The sequence below is a fragment of the Mauremys reevesii genome, linkage group 9, assembly GCF_016161935.1.
Source record: "Mauremys reevesii isolate NIE-2019 linkage group 9, ASM1616193v1, whole genome shotgun sequence".
Classification (NCBI taxonomy): Eukaryota; Metazoa; Chordata; order Testudines; family Geoemydidae; genus Mauremys; species Mauremys reevesii.
This window is the reverse complement of record NC_052631.1, coordinates 66,162,754-66,182,102: the sequence shown is the minus strand read 5'-3', so window position 1 is coordinate 66,182,102 and position 19,349 is coordinate 66,162,754. Positions and strand designations below refer to the sequence as shown.

The window sequence follows — 19,349 nt, the reverse complement described above, 5'->3', positions numbered from 1 at the left end:
ATGGGCACTGCAGGATCAGGCCCACAGACACCAACTGCTTTAAAATAGGCCTGCAACCACACACTAAGGGCAAAACTGTGCTCTTGGTGTATATCTACACAGCAATTAAACACCTGCAACTGGCCCAGGTCAGATGGCTTGGGCTCGTGGAGCTGTAAAATTGCAGTGTAGATGTTTGGTCTTGGGCTGGAGTACGAACTCTGGGACCCCCCCCCCCCCCCCATGAGGGTGGAGAGTCCCAGCACCCAGGCTCCAGCCCAAGACTAAACAGCCACACTGCAATTTTATGGCCTTGTAGTTCAAGTCCTGTGATCCCAAGTCAGCTGACCCAGGCCAGCCCTGGGTGTTTAATCACTGGGTAGACAAAAAGGTATAAATCTGGAGCACCTCCACTGTCTTCAGTGGACTCATTTTGCATTTACCCTGGTGTATTGAGAGCAGATTAGAGTAGGCCATGAATATTTTAGCTGCTTTTTCAGCTTTGTTATTCTGTTTAAAGTAGGAAACATGACAAACCTTTGATTGTTTTGTTTAATACCAAACAACAATTCAAAGAGAAACAAACAAGCAACAGTAAACAATGCCCATGATGTACAGAAAACACCTGACAGAATTAGAGGAAGTCAGTGAGTATGACCAGGGCCACAGACACTTTGCCTCATTTCTTCATATTTAGGAAGACACCATCCATCACCTATTTCAATGGTCACCACTAACTCACAACAAATAGTGAGGTAACAATATGGGAGAGGTTAGAACTTCGGCTGCCTAATTTAAAGTGAAAACCCTGAGGCACTGTGTATTCCTGCTATAGTACCAATGGCCACATATAAAGATTAAAAAAAAAAAACATTCAAAGACCTACTTAAGAATTTAACTATTGACTAATCTGATGTTTCCTTAAGAGTCATCCCGTTAAAGCTAAAATGTATGAAATTAGCATGAAAATGAAAAACAACACTCCACCAACACTATTAGCACAATATGGGCCTGACCCTGCCATCATTACTCGCGTTAGCAGTCCTGCCGGCTTCACTGGGACTACACGTGGCGAGTAAGAATTACTCACATGAGTAAGAGTTGCAGGATTGTGCCCATATTTGAAGTCAGTGATTACTACAGTGGCTGGTTCTTCCATTAGACAGATTTATGTGACTTCAGACTTTTATATCCAACTCTTAACTTAACCGCTAGGTATTCATACTATGCTCATCACCATGGTATTTGAACATCCATGTAGAGCATGCATTAAATACTGTTGCTTGCTGTGTTCGAGCAGCGGCTTTTGCAGTGCTTAAAGGCCAGAGACTACAATGGCAACACCAACAGATGCATGGAGTATAATACTCTGCAAAAATTAAAATGCATTATATGTACATATATTTACATTAACATCTACCTCCTTCTGGAAGCAGATACTATAAAGTCTGGAGGCATGACTTGCAACAAGACACATTTCCTTTATACACTAAGTTCTATACACCAAACTTTCATTTGCTGCTAGGGAGGTTCTCAAACTGTTTAGATTCAGCCTCCCAAACTTTGTAGAAGTTCTGGCCACACTCACCTCTGGCAATGGCATTCCATTGATGATCAGATCTGGTTGCTGGGGACTCTGCCCGGTGAAGGTGTGGTGATAAACATGGTTGGAGCCTGTGTTCCTAGTGTTCTGATTCTCCACATTGAGGAAGGTACTTTCAGATCTGCGGCAGCCCAGTGGCAAGGTCTGCTGATGATAGTCGAAATAGTTGAGAGATGAAGTAAGGGAGGAGCAGCTCACCACATTCATTTTATCTGTCTCCTCTACATCCCGTGGTACCAGCCGGATATCATTCTTGCTGATTTTCTTCTTCTTGCTTGATTTCTTTTGATGCCCATAGGAGTACTCTGCAATTCTGTGGGACAGAAGAAGCAAAATGAGTATATAATAGAATCCTGAACTGTTCCCTGCTTGATAAATATTAAGAAACCTAGAGGGCTTAGCCCCATCTCAACACAGACTTCTTATTCATGAACATTATGTCATGTTTTGAATCCTATGGCAATATATGATCCTTAGTTTGTTTTCATATGTATAAAGTTTACAGGTCACACACAAAAAAGAAAGGGAAGGGAAAATTCCGTCCGTGTTTTGTTTGGTGTTTATAATTGCTGATATTTAGTTACCAGGAATAAAGTTCAGCCTGCAGAAAAGAAAAAATGGAAATGTTAAGATCCATGAACTGAAAAGGGTACCTGAATTAATTTTCATGTGTAATAAGGATTTTTAAAAAGTGTTTAGTTCATGTAAATCGAAAACCAGCATGACTAGAGGTTTTCCTCCACATCTTAGCAGTAAATACAGAAAATTCCACAATATTCTTATCTTGCACACTTATCCCACCACACTCCAAAGGCTGTTTGGATAACAAAATGTTTCCAGGTTGCTTTTATTTCCACTCTTTCCTAGTAGCATTTGATAACTTTAAATCTTCTCTTGAACCTTTCTTCTCTCCTCCCCCCAATACCCCTCCTCACTTCCTGGGAAGTGTTTTTCTTCCAGAAACTGCAGAGCAAAAATGGTGTTTTCAAAGAGAAACTATCCTTCTGACCTTTTCTTACATCAGCTTGTTTTTCTATGCCTCTCTTTCCCCTTTGCTTCGTACCTGCTGAAAGAACGAACTGATGCAGCATGTGGATCTTTTTCCTCTTAAAAAAATACCAAAGGAAGAAAGTCATCATTAAACTACAGGAAAAAATAATGAAAAACATGATTGCACTCGCCATTATCCCTGTACATCTAGACTGAAGTGACTGTGGTTCTTTTTTGACACAGAGGACCGTGTACCATTATCAACGCTATGCAGATAGATATAGATATGCATACAAGATGCCAGACAGCACAATACTTCTCAAAGGAATTATGTTAAATTACTACCATAACCAAAAATATACATTCAAAAGTATGGAGTTTGTTACTTTTCATATTATGATAAAGGTGGGTTTTTTGGAATCCAATAATTGCAATTAAGAGATAATAGGAAGAATAAGTAACAGGTCTATCTAGAAAGGTAAATATTGTACAAGCATTCTTGCTCTACAAAGCTAATTGCCTGAGCAGGAAAAAAAAAAAAAAAGACACCAAATCAAACAGCTCTCTCATACACCTCATAAATGAACTAATTTTATGAAAAACCTCCTGCAGATGTTGATAGGCACTTTGAAAAAATAAGAAAGAAAAGACAAGTCTAAACAGATACACAAAATGCACATGTGGGACACACGATGATCAAATACACAGCTAAGCCTATACAGTACTTCTTTGCGCCTCTGCAGCTGACTTCGCTTGATCAGATTGACGCTGATAATAGAATGTTCAGTCCATTGTGCTTGTCAATAAACTAAAGGAATTCAGGAGATTTTTGTTGTGCAAAAGATCTGTATGCACGCAGGCTAGTCTAACAACACTTGACAGAGCTTTAATTGTTTTGTTTACCTCAATGTTTAAGTTTAGCAATGTGAGATTCCAATTCTCACAGCATTCATTTTGATGTCCTTTCTCTATTGACCAATTATTTAATTAAACTGCATTTCAGTAATCCCTAAAACACATTAAGCCTCCTGGTCCTATGCATGAAGTTGTTAGGGGCACCACCATGATTTGATTTTAGACATTCAGATCCTATTTTTGTTTAATGGACCAAACTGGCAAGAAATCCAGTATATTAGCTCTCACTTAAAGCTAGGCATCCCATAATATGGCACATACAGTGCTTTATTTGCAGATTATTTTTTCCCATCCAGCAAAAGGGCTTATAAACATGCTTTATGTTGTGAAAATGGGATATAAAAACTGAACTCTCCGTTATTATATCTCTGTAAATAAAACTTTAAAGACTGCACATTCTTCTGCACTATAAAATTGCCACAGGCAATCGTATGTTACAAAGGTAGATCAAAATTAATTTCCATTCCTTCCATCTGAAAGATTCAGTGCTGAAGGAATGAAGAAGTCATGGCTATTTCACTAGTAACAGGATTAAACCATTTATGAGGCATTGCAGCTGCTCCTTTATGGCATCTGATTGATATTCATGTGTGGTTAGCATTTGTCTACTAACTTGTGTAACACAGAGAATAGTAAAAGAGACAATAATCGCATGGCTGTTACATATTCAGGGGACCCAATTTCAAATATTAGGCTTTCATAGCAGCTAAGGTTTCAGATGCAGATATGACCTACCATTCCTCATTTTGGACTTGTGATTGTGCATTGCAAGATCATGCAGAGTTGTAAATATGATCATTAAAACAACTAATAAGAACTAAATCAACCATTACATTTTCACAAGGAATTGGGTTTATTCAAGGAAATGACTTTTTTCCCCCTATTCCTTTGGTTTTATTTTTGCTTGTAAGAGCTGCATCCTGAAACATACATGCACAATAGTTCTTTTACATGTAAAGAAAGAGCTTTAAGGGCATTGCTCCACTTCGTGAATTCTAGCTGAACCGTGATTTCTTTCATAGTGAGTTCTCCCAGCTTCCACTTTCCTTTTATAACCACCACTCCTGGAGAAAACCAACACATAAAAAATGCCCATAGTGACATCCTCTGGTGGGGACAGGATGCAAACACCATGCAAAGGAACCTTAAAGCAAAGCCCACCAATACCAACTACTACTGTAGGTGTGGACTTGCTGTCCTATGTGTTGACTCAGTGCTGTGAGCACCTACTACAGCTCTCCTCACGTTGGGCTTTTTCCTTTTCAGCTGCTCAGTGCTTCAAAAATCCAACCTTGCTTTACAACCAGGATGGTACTGCTGCTCACCCAAGAGTGAGTGCAACTATATGAAACACAGTTCTCTCCTGAAATCTAAAATCAGGGGATCTCTCTTTTTGGTAATAATTCGATCTGTACATTTTTCCCCCTAAACTCACAGGAAATAGCTATGCTGATTTAAGACAGACTGGTTTGTTCTGCTACAGAATGCATAAGAAAATTTATATTAGGACAGATTGTCATAACACACTTATTCAGATTGGAATATTCTTTTCAAAAACACTTCTCCCAGAGTAATTTAAAACAAAACCAAAAAAACACATTCATGGACATTTTCTTAAAAGCAACATAATATCATGAACCCTCATTTTTGCTCCCAAAGTAAGTGCAATACACCTGTGGGTTTAAAACAAATCAAAAAGTAATTTAGATTGAAAAAAAAAAATCAAAGCACATATTGCATGGTACAAAGAAACAAGTTCACATTACCTGCAGTTGTAGGTCCTTATTTCCTTGTTATCCCTTTTACACTTGACTGCAACAAAGATCATGGTGACAAAAAGAATGGCGGCAATAGAACCCAGGGCAATAATGAAAATCAGTGACAAGTTAACAGATCCTATGGATTCCTGGGCATCGAGAGCTGGGGATAGGTATATCAAAATCAAGGCAGAAGCGGAGAGTGATGTTTTTCCATGATCATGCGCCACCACAATCAGTTCATAAGTAGTCTTTGCATTCTCCCCGAATGCTCTGGTGGTCCTTATCTCTCCATTGAACTGATCTATTTCAAAAAACCCTCTATCCCCATCTGCCATTTCATAGGACAGTCTTCCATTCTCCCCCTCATCATAGTCATCTGCCTTGATCACTGTCACTAAGTAGCCAACCCCGGCATTCCTAGGGATGTACACTTCTGCAGTCCCATTGACCAGAGGTGGGGCAGTTATCACAGGGGTGTTGTCATTGACATCCAGGACAATCACTCTGACGGTGGCATTGCTCTGCAGGGATGGGCTGCCCCCGTCTTTGGCCAAGACCTTGAACTCGAAGGCCTTGTTCTGCTCGTGATTGAAGGACCTCAAGGCATAGATGTCCCCAGAGTTGGGGTTGATGGAGACGTAGGTGAAGACAGGCATGTCCCGGACTTGGGAGGGCACGATCTGATAGGAAACGCTGCCATTGAGGCCCAAGTCAGGGTCCCTGGCGGAGACAGACAGGAGGTAGGCCCCAGGGGTGTTGTTCTCCTGCACGATGACCTGGTAGTAGGGCTTGGAGAAGTGGGGGTGGTTGTCGTTCTCATCGGTGATCTTGACGGTGAAGGACTTGGTGGCCTGCAGGGAGGGCACCCCGTTGTCCCTGGCCTGGATGGTGAGGTTGTACTGGTCCCTCTGCTCCCGGTCCAGCCGCCCGTCCACCAGGATGGTGGAGAAGCTCTCGTACTCCTGCAGGCGGAAGGGCACATTGCCCAGCAGCTTGCACTGCACTCGCCCGTTGGCCCCGGAGTCGCGGTCGGAGACCCGCACCAGGGCGATGACGTAGCCGGGCGGCGCGCTCTCGCTCACCTCCACCAGCTCGCTGTTGACCGAGAGCAGGTTGATGAGGGGCGGGTTGTCATTGGCGTCCTGCACGCTGACCGTCACCTTGCAGTGGGCCGGGATGGAGTTGGGCCCCAGGTCCTTGGCCTGCACGTCCAGCTCGTAGCTGTGGCCCTCCTCGTAGTCCACGGCACCGCTGACGCTGAGCAGGCCGCTCTGCGGGTCGAGGTGGAAGAGCTGGCGCGCCCGCTCGGACACGTAGCTGTGGAAGGAGTAGAGCACCTGCCCGTTGGTGCCCTCGTCGGGGTCGGAGGCGTTGAGGCGGAGCAGGGGCGTGCCGGGCGGCGCGTTCTCGGGCACGCTGACGGCGTAGGCCGGCTCCTCGAAGAGCGGGTTGTTGTCGTTGGAGTCAATGACCCGGATGCTGAGCTCCACCGTGCCGAAGTTGGGCGGGTCGCCGCCGTCCAGCGCCGTGAGCAGGTAGCTGTAGTGGGACTGCGTCTCGCGGTCCAGGCTGCGCTCCACCACCAGCTCGGCGAAGCGGGAGCCGTCGCCGCGCGTCTTGGTCTCCAGCCCGAAGAGGTCGTTGGGGGTGAGCTCGTAGCTCTGCACGCCGAAGCTGCCCGAGTCCGGGTCGTAGGCGCTCTCCAGCGGCACCCGCGTGCCCGGGCTGGCCGTCTCCGAGATCTCCAGCTCGATCTGGTCGGTGGGGAAGCTGGGCGCGTTGTCGTTCAGGTCCTTGATCTCCAGTTTGATCACGCAGATCTCCATGGAGCTGGACATCACCTCCAGCGAGATCACGCACTTGGGGCTCTGGCGGCACAGCAGGTCCCGGTCGATCTTCTGCTTGGTCACCAGCAAGCCCGAGCCCGGGTTGATGTCCACCAGGTGCGGGGCCGAGTTGGAGACCACCCGGAAGGCGGCGGGCTGGCGGGGGTCCAGCACGAAGCCAGCCTCCCGGGCGTCCTTGCCGATGTTCGCGATCACCGTGCCGGCGCGCTGCTCCTCCTCCACCGAGTACTTCAGGTTGATCAGGGCTCCTGCCCCGGTCCACAGCAAGGCGAGCAGGACGGGGAGAATATCCATCTCCCGGTTCCGCACACCTGGCGCCCAGCTTCCCTCCTGGCTGCCTGTTGATAGCCCGGCTGGAGCAGGCGCGCGGGGGTGTTGTTTTGGTGCTTGGCTGTCTGGGGGAACGGGTGGGGTTTCTTTTAAAATAGGGTAAAATCAGAGGCAAAAACCGTCTAGAGACACACTCGGCTCGTCTGCTTCCCCCGGCAGTCAGTGTCACCTCTTTATCAAAGTTAGCATCGATCACCACAATAAAATCAGCTGCGCTTTCCGCCCATCAATGTGCATGCAAGTTAGAAGTTATAGAAAAATTGTCTTTTATAGAGAGATCTAAAAAAAAAAATCACAGAGCAGTCAATGTAGGGGGGGAATCTGGATTTATTTGCACCTGGCATGCGCAATATCTCCCCCCTCTCCCGAAAAAAAAAGCACAGCACAGACCTCACTGCAGAGACCAGGCGCACTTTAAACGCATCCTCGTGGTTATTGCATTAAAAATAAAATCCTATTTAAAAAAAACACAAGCAAGCAGACACTGAGACAGAGGCTGTTGTGAAAGTGCGGCTGCAAACGTGCAAGGGAGGGGGGAGCCTTGTCCGATCATAAGTCACAGCCTGGAAAGAGGGGGGGAGGGGGAGCGTCTGCAAAATAAGAGTCGGATTTTGGGGGTGGGGGTTCCTCAGGGCCCTCCCGCGGAGCCACTTCCCTGGGCTGGAGATGGAGAAGGCTGTGTCATCTCTGAGAGTCATAGAGCGAGCAGTGGAAAGTCACACTCGCCTTTAGAAACCCGAGCTAGTCATTCACACCGTATCCGCCACGCAAGTTCTTACAGCAGTTTGTACAGCAGCTGCAACGGGCTACTTGCCCCACCTCTCCTCCTCTTCCTTCGGCTCGCCCGGGGAAAGTAGGAGCAATAGGTCGGCTAGGCAAAGTCCGAGGCGCTTGCAGCAGGTGCGGGCTTCTCCGCGGTGAATCAGAGCGCTGGCGTGCTGAGCTCGGAGACAGCCTTTGCCTTTTTCCTCTCCATTATTATCTCGCATTCATCGGGTTTGCGAATGGGCAGGGAAAATACAGCTCGCTCCGGGAAAGTTTCACTTGCAGGCTCATAGTCACTGAATCGTGGCTGGACGCACGCCGGGGGGAGGGAAAGCGCTAGGCGGGCGCCGTGCTTGGCTGGCTGCGTGTGTGTGCCCAACCTGCAGAAATGACGCCGTGGACTAGTGAGCCGCTTTTTATTTAAGTTCTTCAGCAAATCCGAGCCTCCCAAAGCCTGAGGAGCCGCGGCTGCTGCGGGGGTGCTGGTGCCTGGGGCAAGCCCACCCCAGCGGTGCCACGCGTGTGCCAGAGCGCTGGGCGGCTTGGCTTCCCCACTGCTCCTCTCCACCGCGCTCGCCGCCGCTGCTGCTGCTGCTGCTGCAAACTCCTGGCCACCACACCGTCTGGAGAGAGAGCGCGGCTCCGGACCTGAGCTACGCCGGGCTGCAGCCAATCAGCGGCCATGGAACCGCGTTCCTGGCCCAGGGGAGGGGCCAAAGCGGAGCAAGGGGAGGGAGGCAGCCGGAGAAACTTACGGAGTGGTACCTAAGAGCGGGCAGGGCAGTTCGAGCCCTTCGCAGCTTCCTTCTGGGCCAGGGATGCAGCGAGGATCGGGCAGTTTCCTTCTTGCTTTCAATCCCTTTCATGAAACCGACCCGGGCTTTATCTATCAATATGTGTTTTGTCTGGTTGCCAATGGATTTACGTGTTGGGACGGTTCCTTCTCTTCCCCCTGCAGCCCCAGGCTTTGAAATGCACCCTTCATATTATGAGGCGTTTGGCAATAAGCTGGAGGCAAAACACAGCAAGGCTTTTTCCTCTTTAAATAGTAGCGCCACCCGCAGTGTTTGAGCTCTGGCTTTGCTCATCTAAGATATTGACTGCATATCATGCATTAATACTTTTGAAGGGGGAAATCATGTTTGCCACAACATTTGTTTCTCGTTGACATTACTTCAACGCATTACCTTTCATTTACAAACAAAATTCACCCAAAAAAGGCTAAACGCTGTGAATACAAATATAACAACATATGACACAAGATCTCTTGTGTTGCCATTGGCTTTGACACATCTCTCTCAGGCCCAACACATCAAATATTGATGTTGCACAACAACAACAAAATGGCTTTAATCCAAAAACATGGGAATGTGCATTGAATTGAGATCAGCTGGCCATAATGAATGTTACACTGTCAGGAGAAGGCCTTTTCTTGCATTGTCTCTGCCTGATAATTAGGGTCACTGAATAGAAAGGAGAGGTGTTTAAACTCTTCCATGACTAGCTTTCCAACAGACTGAATCTTTAATCAATGAAACTGACAGGAGGCTTGTAAATTAAATAGTGTAGGCTGGGAGCTGAGTCAGAGAACAAGAGTCTGTCTGTGTTTCTATTTTTTGGTTGGTTGATTGGCTGGTTTTTGGTAGGTTCAATGTATTGGTTTCATGTTTATATTTAAAGTCCAAGCATGCAGTCTGTATTCAAGAAAAAGTCAAAAGGAAGTTTTGAAACAGCAAGAGTGGGCCCTTTAATTACTGATTTCATCAGCTCCTTCCTGCAGGAATGTTCCAGTGAAAGGTCTAGATTTAGCCTCAAATGTGTTAAGCACACGTACGGGAGTTCACCACATCTTTGTCTAAAGGTTTCTCTGTCAACTATTTAGAATGAACTGTCTAGGGGAGTAATGAACATCTCATAAAAGGTATAAGTGATAAAAAGTTTAAAGGGACTCATACCATGAGCTCCTGTACTTGTAAATTCAGAACAGGTGAGTAAACTAATTATTAGCCACTGTGACAATATTGATAGAGTCATAATACTGATGATTAAACTTTCACTGTGAGATTAATGAAAGTGAAATGGATTCATAATGTTTGCTACAATCATTACTGTCTACTTCTAACACGCAGGGTCCGATCCAGTTGTCCTTTTTAAAGTATACTTAAAAATATTATGTATGCCAAAATTAATCCACTTGTCAGATTTTTATTGGGTTGGACACCTTATATTTGAATAATATACTAAGGGGTTCACATTGAAACTTATTGTATATAAAATTAAGGCAAGGAATATCAGTTGGACAGTAAACTTGGAAAAGCTGTAGGATAGCATAATACTGAGGGCCTAAATCATCCCCACTGAAGTCAATAGGGGTCTTTTCATTGACTTGAATGCATTGGAGGAAGCTCTAACAATATTTTGTCAAGGACTTTCAGCATAGAAACACAGGAGAAAAAAAGATATGCAACCTAACTATATGGTTGACAATACATGTATTTTATGCAGGGTGTTAATTTTGTAAACATATCTCAGAAATGCAGAGTATAAATATTGAGGAAGGTAACATGGCAACATCCTATGTCTTTGAAAAATAAAACAAAACCTCCATTGTATTGAACATTGTTATTTACCTTTGATCTCAGTGTGTAGAAATAAAGTGCATTTAGGTATAATTAAAAAGACCTAAAAAGGGCATTAAGAAGGTTTTATGTCTCAAACACAGGATGTTATTTGTGTATTTGGCAGCCTTTTAAAATATTACCTGGACATTTTAAAAGAACAATTAGCATTGTGCTCAGATGTTTTTAAGATATGCTTAGAAGCTTTTAGCTGCAAACTTTAAAACAAGCTGTTCCGTGTTGAGTTTAAAAAAAAAAAAAAAAGGATGATGATGCTTCCTTGTGGCAAACCTTGTCAGGAACCCACTGATCAATAAAAGTAAACTGGCGCCTTCAAGATTTGATTGAGCTGGAGAAAGTCTGAATAGGATTCTCAGCCATTAACAATCCCCCAGGTAACGAGAAATGGAAGAATTACTCAGGTAAAATTATTAACATTGCAGTGGCATTTAAAAAGATGCTCACTACAAGATAAGCAGGCAGCAGACCTGCTACCTCAGGGAGACTTAATAGAATGTGTATACTCTGTTGTCTTTTTAAAGCTAAAGAGGGGAATGCAATTCATGTACAGTGTCATTACCTTTGTAATTGCAATCACATTCCTAAGACATGCTCTGCATTGGATCTCCTTTATTAAGGAGATCTGACAATGTTTACAATACCAATGGCTTTTATCTTTAAAAATCCCCATGATCCCAATCTTTTGTGACACATATTGGGAAGGGGGGGAGGACACCAAAACAAACTTCCAGCCATTAAATAACAAGGAAGGAAATTAGGGTCATCATGTCACTGCTTTGTTCCCCCATATGAAGCTGCAGTTGCCAAAGCAGCTTCCCTGTATCTGCTGGTAATTACAATCCTATCGGTTCTTCTGATCTGTTTGTTAATATGTACATTTAATAATAATCATTTAATAATAATATTGACAAAATGGTCATTGAAAACACTTCCTTAGAGCTGGAATTTATCTGACTGACTAAAACCCATTATGCATTTAAGGCACAACACCACAAATAAAGTCCTCTTTCTTTATCGTGTCTTCCATTTACTTTGATCCCAGAGGGAGGGGAAGTGGCTCGTGTTTCTTTTAAGACACAAGAGGGACATCTAGTGACCATTGGTGGTATTTTCCTTATTCCACCACCAGCTTAAAAACTCCAGTCACTTTCAGTAAGGGCTGCTGCATTTTGTGGCTCATGGCATGTTGCCTTTCTCCGAATCAACTCCTCCACCCTGTTTGTGGGGGATATTGGAAAAGAGATTTTTGTCTTTAAAATGCCAGATATGCCACTAAAATAGTGCTGATTGGCAAAGCGTTCCATTAAGCCTGTGACATTCCTTTCACTTCAGTGGGATTGATAAGGTACCTGTTGGAACAGTTTTAAGTAATGGCCCAGCATTTGGAGCAGGGGAGCACACAGAGAGATGGGAAACTGATAAGTGAGAGAGCCCAGAGGACTTTCTTTGGGAATTAGCGACATAAATTTAAGGACCTACATTCCCCCAGGACCCATGCTGCATAATGCAGCAACACCTCTGCTCCTCTCCCCCATCATTCTATCAAATCAGTAAGGATAACCTGCGGGGGGGAGTGTTGGTTTTACATGTTTCAGCAGCTCATTAACTTGCTGGATTATCATCTCTTAATGCATGTTTTTGGTCCCCTTTCTATTCCTAAAAAATGAATTAGCCATGTTTCTAGATAAGAATGAGCATGAGAATTTTCTTTTCCAAGAGGAACATTTACCTCTGTGCAGCAAAAGCAGGTTTACAAATGGGAAAGCAGGCTGGTCTTTGGATGTCTGAACATGTCTATGGTATGGTGGCCTATACACCCAACTATTAGCCTGACTCAGCCCTCACGTCTGCTCTATTCATCTCAACTCCACTCCACACTTCTCCACATAAGCATCATCCACTGACTTTGAATCCCCTTCAGCAGGGAAGCCTGGTGGTCTGTCAGCCCTTCTTCTCCCAGTGTCTTCAGAGGCAGTCAGCCTGCTCTCCCATTTCCTGTCTTCAGAAGAGGGAGCAGATAGGTCTGCCTTTCCCAAGCCAACCAGGTGCTTTGAGGGTCTCCATCCTGCCTGCATTCCCATCTACAGCAACAGGACCCCAAGACATATCCCAGGCTTGTGAAATGGGGAGAGAAAGACTACCCAGGTCCCAAAAGATGTTCTAGCAAATCTCTCCTTCCTAAGGACTGGCACAGGCAGCAGTCCAGCCAGCTATAAAATTAATATCAGAGTGACACCCAAACCCTGAAGATGACTCAGAGTAAATGGTGGAGGGGAGCCCAGTGATTGCTTGGGAGAGGAAATTCACTGGGTTATTTTCTTCCCTTCCTCATGAGGCCAAGGGAGTGGAAGCCAGGCCTGTGGGGATGGGGACAGAGTGGAATCTCCACTCAAGGAGGGCCAGGGGGAGAGTGGTAGAAGGAGGTCCTCTTTTGCTACCCCTTCCCCAGCCTCAAGGGAGAAGATCTTTGTTCCCCCTAACCTGGTCTCCAGGAACAAGAGCTGTGAGTTATCATTGAGGCCAGAGAGAGAGGAGTCAGGGAAGGCAGACATAGGCAGCAAGTTATATGGGCCTGTGGTGCCAGTGCTTCACCAGTGTTCAGGAATGTGGGCCTGGCTCCACCAATGTTTCGGTTTATATTTTCAGAACCATCCCATCCATAGGACGGACCAGGGCAACTGCTCCGGGCCCCGTGCTTTGGGGGGCCCCGTGCTTCAGGTGGACGCTGGGTCCAGGGCAGCCTGCGGAATTAGCAGGAGGCCTGGTGCCGGCAGCAATGAGCGAGCCAGCTCCAGCCCATCCCACTCTGCTCTGCCCCGCCTCTGTCCCTGCCTCGCCCCCACTCCACCCCTTCCCAGCCCTGCTCCACCCCCACCCTGCCCCCATTCCCCCAAGCTCCCACCTTCACCCTGCTTCTTTCTGGCTTCCGCCTCCTCCCCTGAGTGACGCCGGGACCCAGCAGGGTGGAGCAGGGTGGGCTGGGGCTGGGTCGCTCGCTGTTGCCGGCGCCAGGCTCTCCTCTAACACCCCAGGCTGCCCTGGACCCCACATCTCCCTGAAGCACAGGGCCCCCCAAAGTGCGGGGCCCATGGCGGTTGTCCCGGTCCGTCCGATGGACGGGACAACTCTGCTTGGACCCGTTCTGGGCACCACCAAAAATTATACAAACCTGGCGCCCATGAAGGCAATAGATAGACTATCTCTGCAATCAGTAAAGCATTTAATACTGTGTTTCACAGAATCTTACTTGAAAATTAATTCTGATCACTTGAATAGTGCCATGTGGATTGAAAACTGACTGAAGGACCATAAACAAAGGGTAATTAGAAACAGGGGGAGATGTTTATGGGGTACTGCTGGGATCTGGGTTAGATCTGCTCTCATTTAATACCTTCATTAATGACCTGAAAGAGGGAGTAAACAGCATGTTAATGAATTTGGCAGATGATACTAAATTAGAAGGTGTTGTGAGCATCAGAGAGTACAGAGAATTAACACAAAAGGCCTACAGAGATTAGAAACATAGGCAGGAAATAATAAAACGAGATGCCTCTTGGACAAATGCAAGCACATTTACTACACGTAGGGCAAAAACTCTGGCACAGCTATTCAATTGGAGGGAGAAAGCCGGGAAGCACAACTGTTGAGTGAGAGTTAGGGGACACTCCTACAGAATTCCCATTGAAGCCAGCTGGAGCACTGTGCAAGAACATTTAGGAGGATCAGGCCCTTAAGTCCAATAACAGAGTGCAGATTAGACACACGAGTCTGACATGCATTAAAGTGCAAGGAAACAAACAAGCCACTGCAGTTTGGGGCTGCATCTCAAAATGCATCACTTCTTAGTGCAACGAGGCCATAGTCTGTATCTCGTTCAGATGTGACCACACCTGAAATATTATGTTCCGTTTGGGGCCTCTCAGTACCAATAAGGGATAGATAAATTGGAGCAAGTTCAGAGAGAAGCAATAAAAATGCTCAAAGGGCTGGAGAGACTGGCTTATGAAAAAAGATTAAGAGAGTTAAATATATATGGAGAGAGCGCTGGGCTAGGAGCTCTCTACGAAGAGATGAAATTACACTTGAAACCAGATAATGGGAGTAACTACTAAGGAGGAAGGGGAAATATTTAGTCCAGGAGAAGGGAGCATAACTAGGAGTAATGATATTCAACTGAGAAATGGAAAATGTAGGTTGATTCTCCAGCAGAACCCTCTTGCCAGGGAGAGCTCTGAGGCAGTGGAGAGGTCTTCCTAGGGAAGGAGTGGAAGGTCAATTGCTTGGGATATTTAAAACCAAGGGGACGAACCCCTACCAAACGTACAAAGAGGTCAGTGCATCGGCAGGGAGAGGGACTGGATGGGACCTCACACTAACTCTTTTGCTTGTTAAACATTTCTTCATTGAAATAATTATAGAAAGTTATATCAATTATTATGTATATTACAATAGAACCTAAAGGCTCCAACTTAGATCAGGGCCCCATAGAGGCAGGCACTGTACAGACACACAGCGAGAGACAGCCCCTGCCCTAAGAGTTTATATTCTAAATGGACCACACAAATGGAGAGGGGGGTAACAGGGAGGTTAAGTGACTGGCCCAAGGTCACAGAGTGGTCAGTTGCAGAGCTACTGGTGTCCTGAGTCCCAGGCCAGTGACCTAGCCCCTGAGCCACATGGCCTCTCCAAATTTCTGCTATCACTGGCAGGAATGTCTTTGTCATCCATAATTTGTCCGGTCTGAGCCGAGAAGCACTATTCAGCCCCGTGGGTGAGCAGAGAATCATACGGTAACGTTCAGTCAGACAAATAGCACAAATATTCATGGCATTCAGCAAGGTTATTATTTTACACTCCCATCCCTAATTTGGGGTCCAACATTTTATTTACTAGAGGTATTGGCTGGATCCCTTAGCACTAAAAACACTGTACTTCCCAAAGCAGATTTAGTGTAATCAATTCTAGTCCCCGCCCATTACATCCCCTATCTCAGTGGAAGTCAGAAAGTGCTCTCAGCAAAATGGATTCATAATCCTATTATCAGTGCAGATAAACAAGGGGAGGAGAACACACCACATCCCAAATATTTAATAATGGGCTCTTCAGTTTAGCAGAGAAAGGTAAACACGAGCCAATGGCTGGAAGTTGGCGCTAGACAAATTCAGACTGGAAACAAGGCGTATATTTTTAACAGTGAGGGTAATTAACCAGTGAAACAATTTATCAAGGATTGTGGTGGATTTTCCATCTCTGGCAATTTTTATCAAGATCGGCTATTTTGCTATAAGATCTGCTCTAGGAATTATTTTTGGGAAGTTCTATGGTCTGTGTTATACGGGAGGGTCAGACTCCATGATCACAATGATCCATGGTCCTCGTGAAATCTATGAACTAAAGCATGCACATTACCAATGCCACACGTGGGCTTTGAAATTTAAGGGCTTCCATCCCTGCTCATTGCAACACAAGTAGCTTTGCCAAAGCCCAATACAAATCACATTGTACCTGGCACTTTACTCATCATTAGGTCTTTTTAGCCTAGCCTGCATTGGTGAATGGAGGGGGGGCAATACCTCCTTTGCTCTTCCTCATCCCGCTTGGATTTCAGTCACAGCAGACAGATCCACACTCTATGCAATCACTTTCCAGCAGTAGCATCTGGTTCCCAAGCAACCTCCTCAGGCAGTTGTGTGAGGATCTGTGGAGCTGCCGTTGGGCCTGTCATGGGGGAACAGAGCCTGTTTCTTCAATCTCTCTTCCTGAGACACAGCAGCTGGTGCTCGAGGAACTGATCATGTGCAGCCAGGACTCTTTCCAGGCTTTCCTGCACCAGGAAAAGGAGCCCAGCTTCCTCTTGGAGCCCAAGATCCAAGGCATCCTCCAGGCAACCATGCCATCCATGGGGCCAAGGAAGGAGCAGCCTGGCAATTGCTCAGTGCCCTACTGGACTGCTCCCCTCATTCACCACCTCCCCATGCAGGAGCTGGGCTGGCTGGGCGTCTCCAGCAGCTTGTAACGCGGGCTCACCTAGGTAGACGTGTATTTCCAGTCCAGATTCAGGAAGTCCATCCAGAGCTGCAAGGAGGCCAGGGACAGGGAGATCCACTCCAACAGGGAGGTGAGTCCCCTCCTGTCTACGTCCCTAGGAGACCGAGGGGCTGCTACACTGAAGCATGCACCCTGCTTTTCTATGGGCTGCAAACTGGATCATGGAAGCTGGTGTTGCAATAACACTGCCCGTGCACCCCTCTGGCTCTTGTCACCTAACTCCACAGTTTAGAGCTTAATCCTCACACTACTATTCATTTATTATTTTATTGCACAATTTTAAAAATACCCCTAATGTCTTTGCTCTTGCAAAACCTGTGACATCCATCAGTGAAGGTAGACAGCTACAGCTGAGTGCTTGTCTCTAAAGTGAAGAGAGCTTGCATAGTTTTCACTTCAAGTATGCTTTGAGTACTCATTGTTTAGTTTAATTAAAAGTTCCAGGCTATTTGCATGCTTGTACACAAAGCTATATTTCATAAAACAGTGTGTTCAAGAAAAAATGTGACGTCCCTCATTTCAAGGTTTCTTACTCTTGCCCCTCATTATATTGGAGTGCACTGCAGATCCAGGGGTTGGGTGGTGGCACAAGAAAGGGGGAACCACATTCAGCAGTACTATTTGTACTTCCCTGCCTGGTTCTGCCCTCCAAAACATTACCCAAGACCATCATGAAAGGTCCCCGAGCTGCGGTACACTAATGAGCAACAGCAGGGTAATAGCAGTAATACTCATGAACTAGAGCTTTACAATATTAACAGCTCAGTCTTCACAAAGGGCTCGAGCCAAAACCCAACCGAATAAAACCTAACCAAGCACCCTTGCCCCACCCCTTCTCTGAGGCCCCACCCCACTCACTCCATTCCCCCTCCCTCCTTCGCTCACTCTCCCCCACCCTCACTCACTCACTAATTTTCATCGGGCTGGGGAAGGTCCCTTTTCGATTGGGTGTTCCGGTTAAAAACCGGACACCTGGCAGCCCAAAGCCTCTTATCAGGAAGGACTCAAGAGTGGAGCAGGGAGGTTAAGACCACTGATTTTGGGTCCCCCCCCTTGAGATGCCTTAAAAGCAGAATCACATCTAAAATGGGGAACCTCCTGATGTGATTTTTATCAGACTGACTTTCTGACTGTGGTGGCACTTACAAGAACCCGATGGCGATGAAAAAATGGCTACCTGTCAACTAGAATTATATTATCTGGGCTAGCACTAAGTATTTAGATGCCAAAGGCATCACAACCCACAGCATTCCAGGGCAACTGGAATTAGGCTGAAACAGTAAACTATGAAAAGAAGGCAGAGAAAGCAGTACAGTGAGGGCACAGACAGCAGAGGTGACAGCAGTGGCAGAACATCAAGCCGGCAGGGAAGTCCTGCACCTTATTTTACAGTCCAGTTCAGTCAGAACATTTCAACCAGCTTCGTTTGGATCACTTAACTATCTAAGTACTATTTGGTAACACAGGTACTTAGATGGCTAACTGCTTTGAGAGTATTTGTCGGTGAAAAACTGTGCCAGCTCTTTGCACATAGCAAGGAGGCGGGAGCCAACTGTATCAATCTGGCCTTAAGACTATAAAAAGTGTCTCTCCGGTCCAAACCCTAACATTGGTGTAGCTACATGAATATAAACAAAGTCAATGGCATTGAATAGAGGTAACCAAGGGCAGAATCTGGCCCTTCTCTATTCCAGTAGGGGCTAGGGGTATCAGAGAGAACATATCTTACCTCTATGGAATTAGGTAAACTCTGTATCACTCAATAGTTTAATTCAATTTTATTAAATGCAGCAACGTTCTTCAACGATCACAGAATGCTGAATAATCAGGAAATGTATAAAGCCAGACAAGCAGATGTACTCAGATTTAAGGCCTATATACACAAATGGCAGGGGGTCAGGGCTAATTCTCCTCCTTCATGCCAGCATCAATCCAGAGCCATTTCAGTGGAATTACTCCATATTTACACCAGCAAAATATAGCCCTTTGGATTAGATACAAATCTCGGATGGATGCATCTGCACAGCAGGAGGTCCGAGGGAACTCAATGTGTGCTCTGGGGTGTGGCAGCATACGAAGAGAAAACCTAGCTGCCCACAGAAGTGAATTTAATTTGGGGAACATTCAATTGGTTCTAGGAGAAGGAAAGGAGAGAATGGGCGGTATGATAGCTTGAAATTGGATCTATCAGCGCCTTCAGTACAATTCCAGCCAAAGGATCAAAGGTAAATAGTAAACTCCTCAAATCAATGCCTCGTGAAGGGGGCAGTCAGCCAGGAGAGCTCACACGGGAGCACACAGGAGCATACTTTTTCAAGCTACCTAACGAATGAGGCAGCTTCATTCGATGATGCAGGGAAGCCTGCAGGAGCCCAGACAGAGCAGCATGAGTGGATGAGGAATTCAGCAGACATTCGCTTTAACCAAGGGCACACTGGGCAATATTCATGCAAATGGAAGCAAGCTTGATTGC

At 45.8% G+C, this 19,349-nt stretch overlaps 1 protein-coding gene across 9 annotated transcripts in view; it reads right to left on the bottom strand.

Moving 5' to 3' along the window:
- The window catches only part of PCDH19 (protocadherin 19), a 122,615-nt gene extending 113,018 nt beyond the window's left edge, over positions 1 to 9,597 (bottom strand). For 5 of the 9 annotated variants that reach the window (XM_039487449.1, XM_039487450.1, XM_039487455.1 and 2 more), the window contains exons 1-2: positions 5,254 to 9,596; positions 1,568 to 1,895 (exon numbers count right to left, since the gene is read on the bottom strand). In XM_039487449.1, the coding sequence (XP_039343383.1) occupies positions 1,568 to 1,895; positions 5,254 to 7,388 (2,463 nt within the window). In that variant the 5' untranslated portion in view covers positions 7,389 to 9,596. Of the gene's footprint in view, positions 1 to 1,567; positions 1,896 to 5,253 lie in introns of all 9 variants that reach the window. The other 4 variants (XM_039487451.1, XM_039487452.1, XM_039487453.1 and 1 more) reach the window with 2 other exon arrangements.
- Positions 9,598 to 19,349: the final 9,752 nt, after the last annotated feature.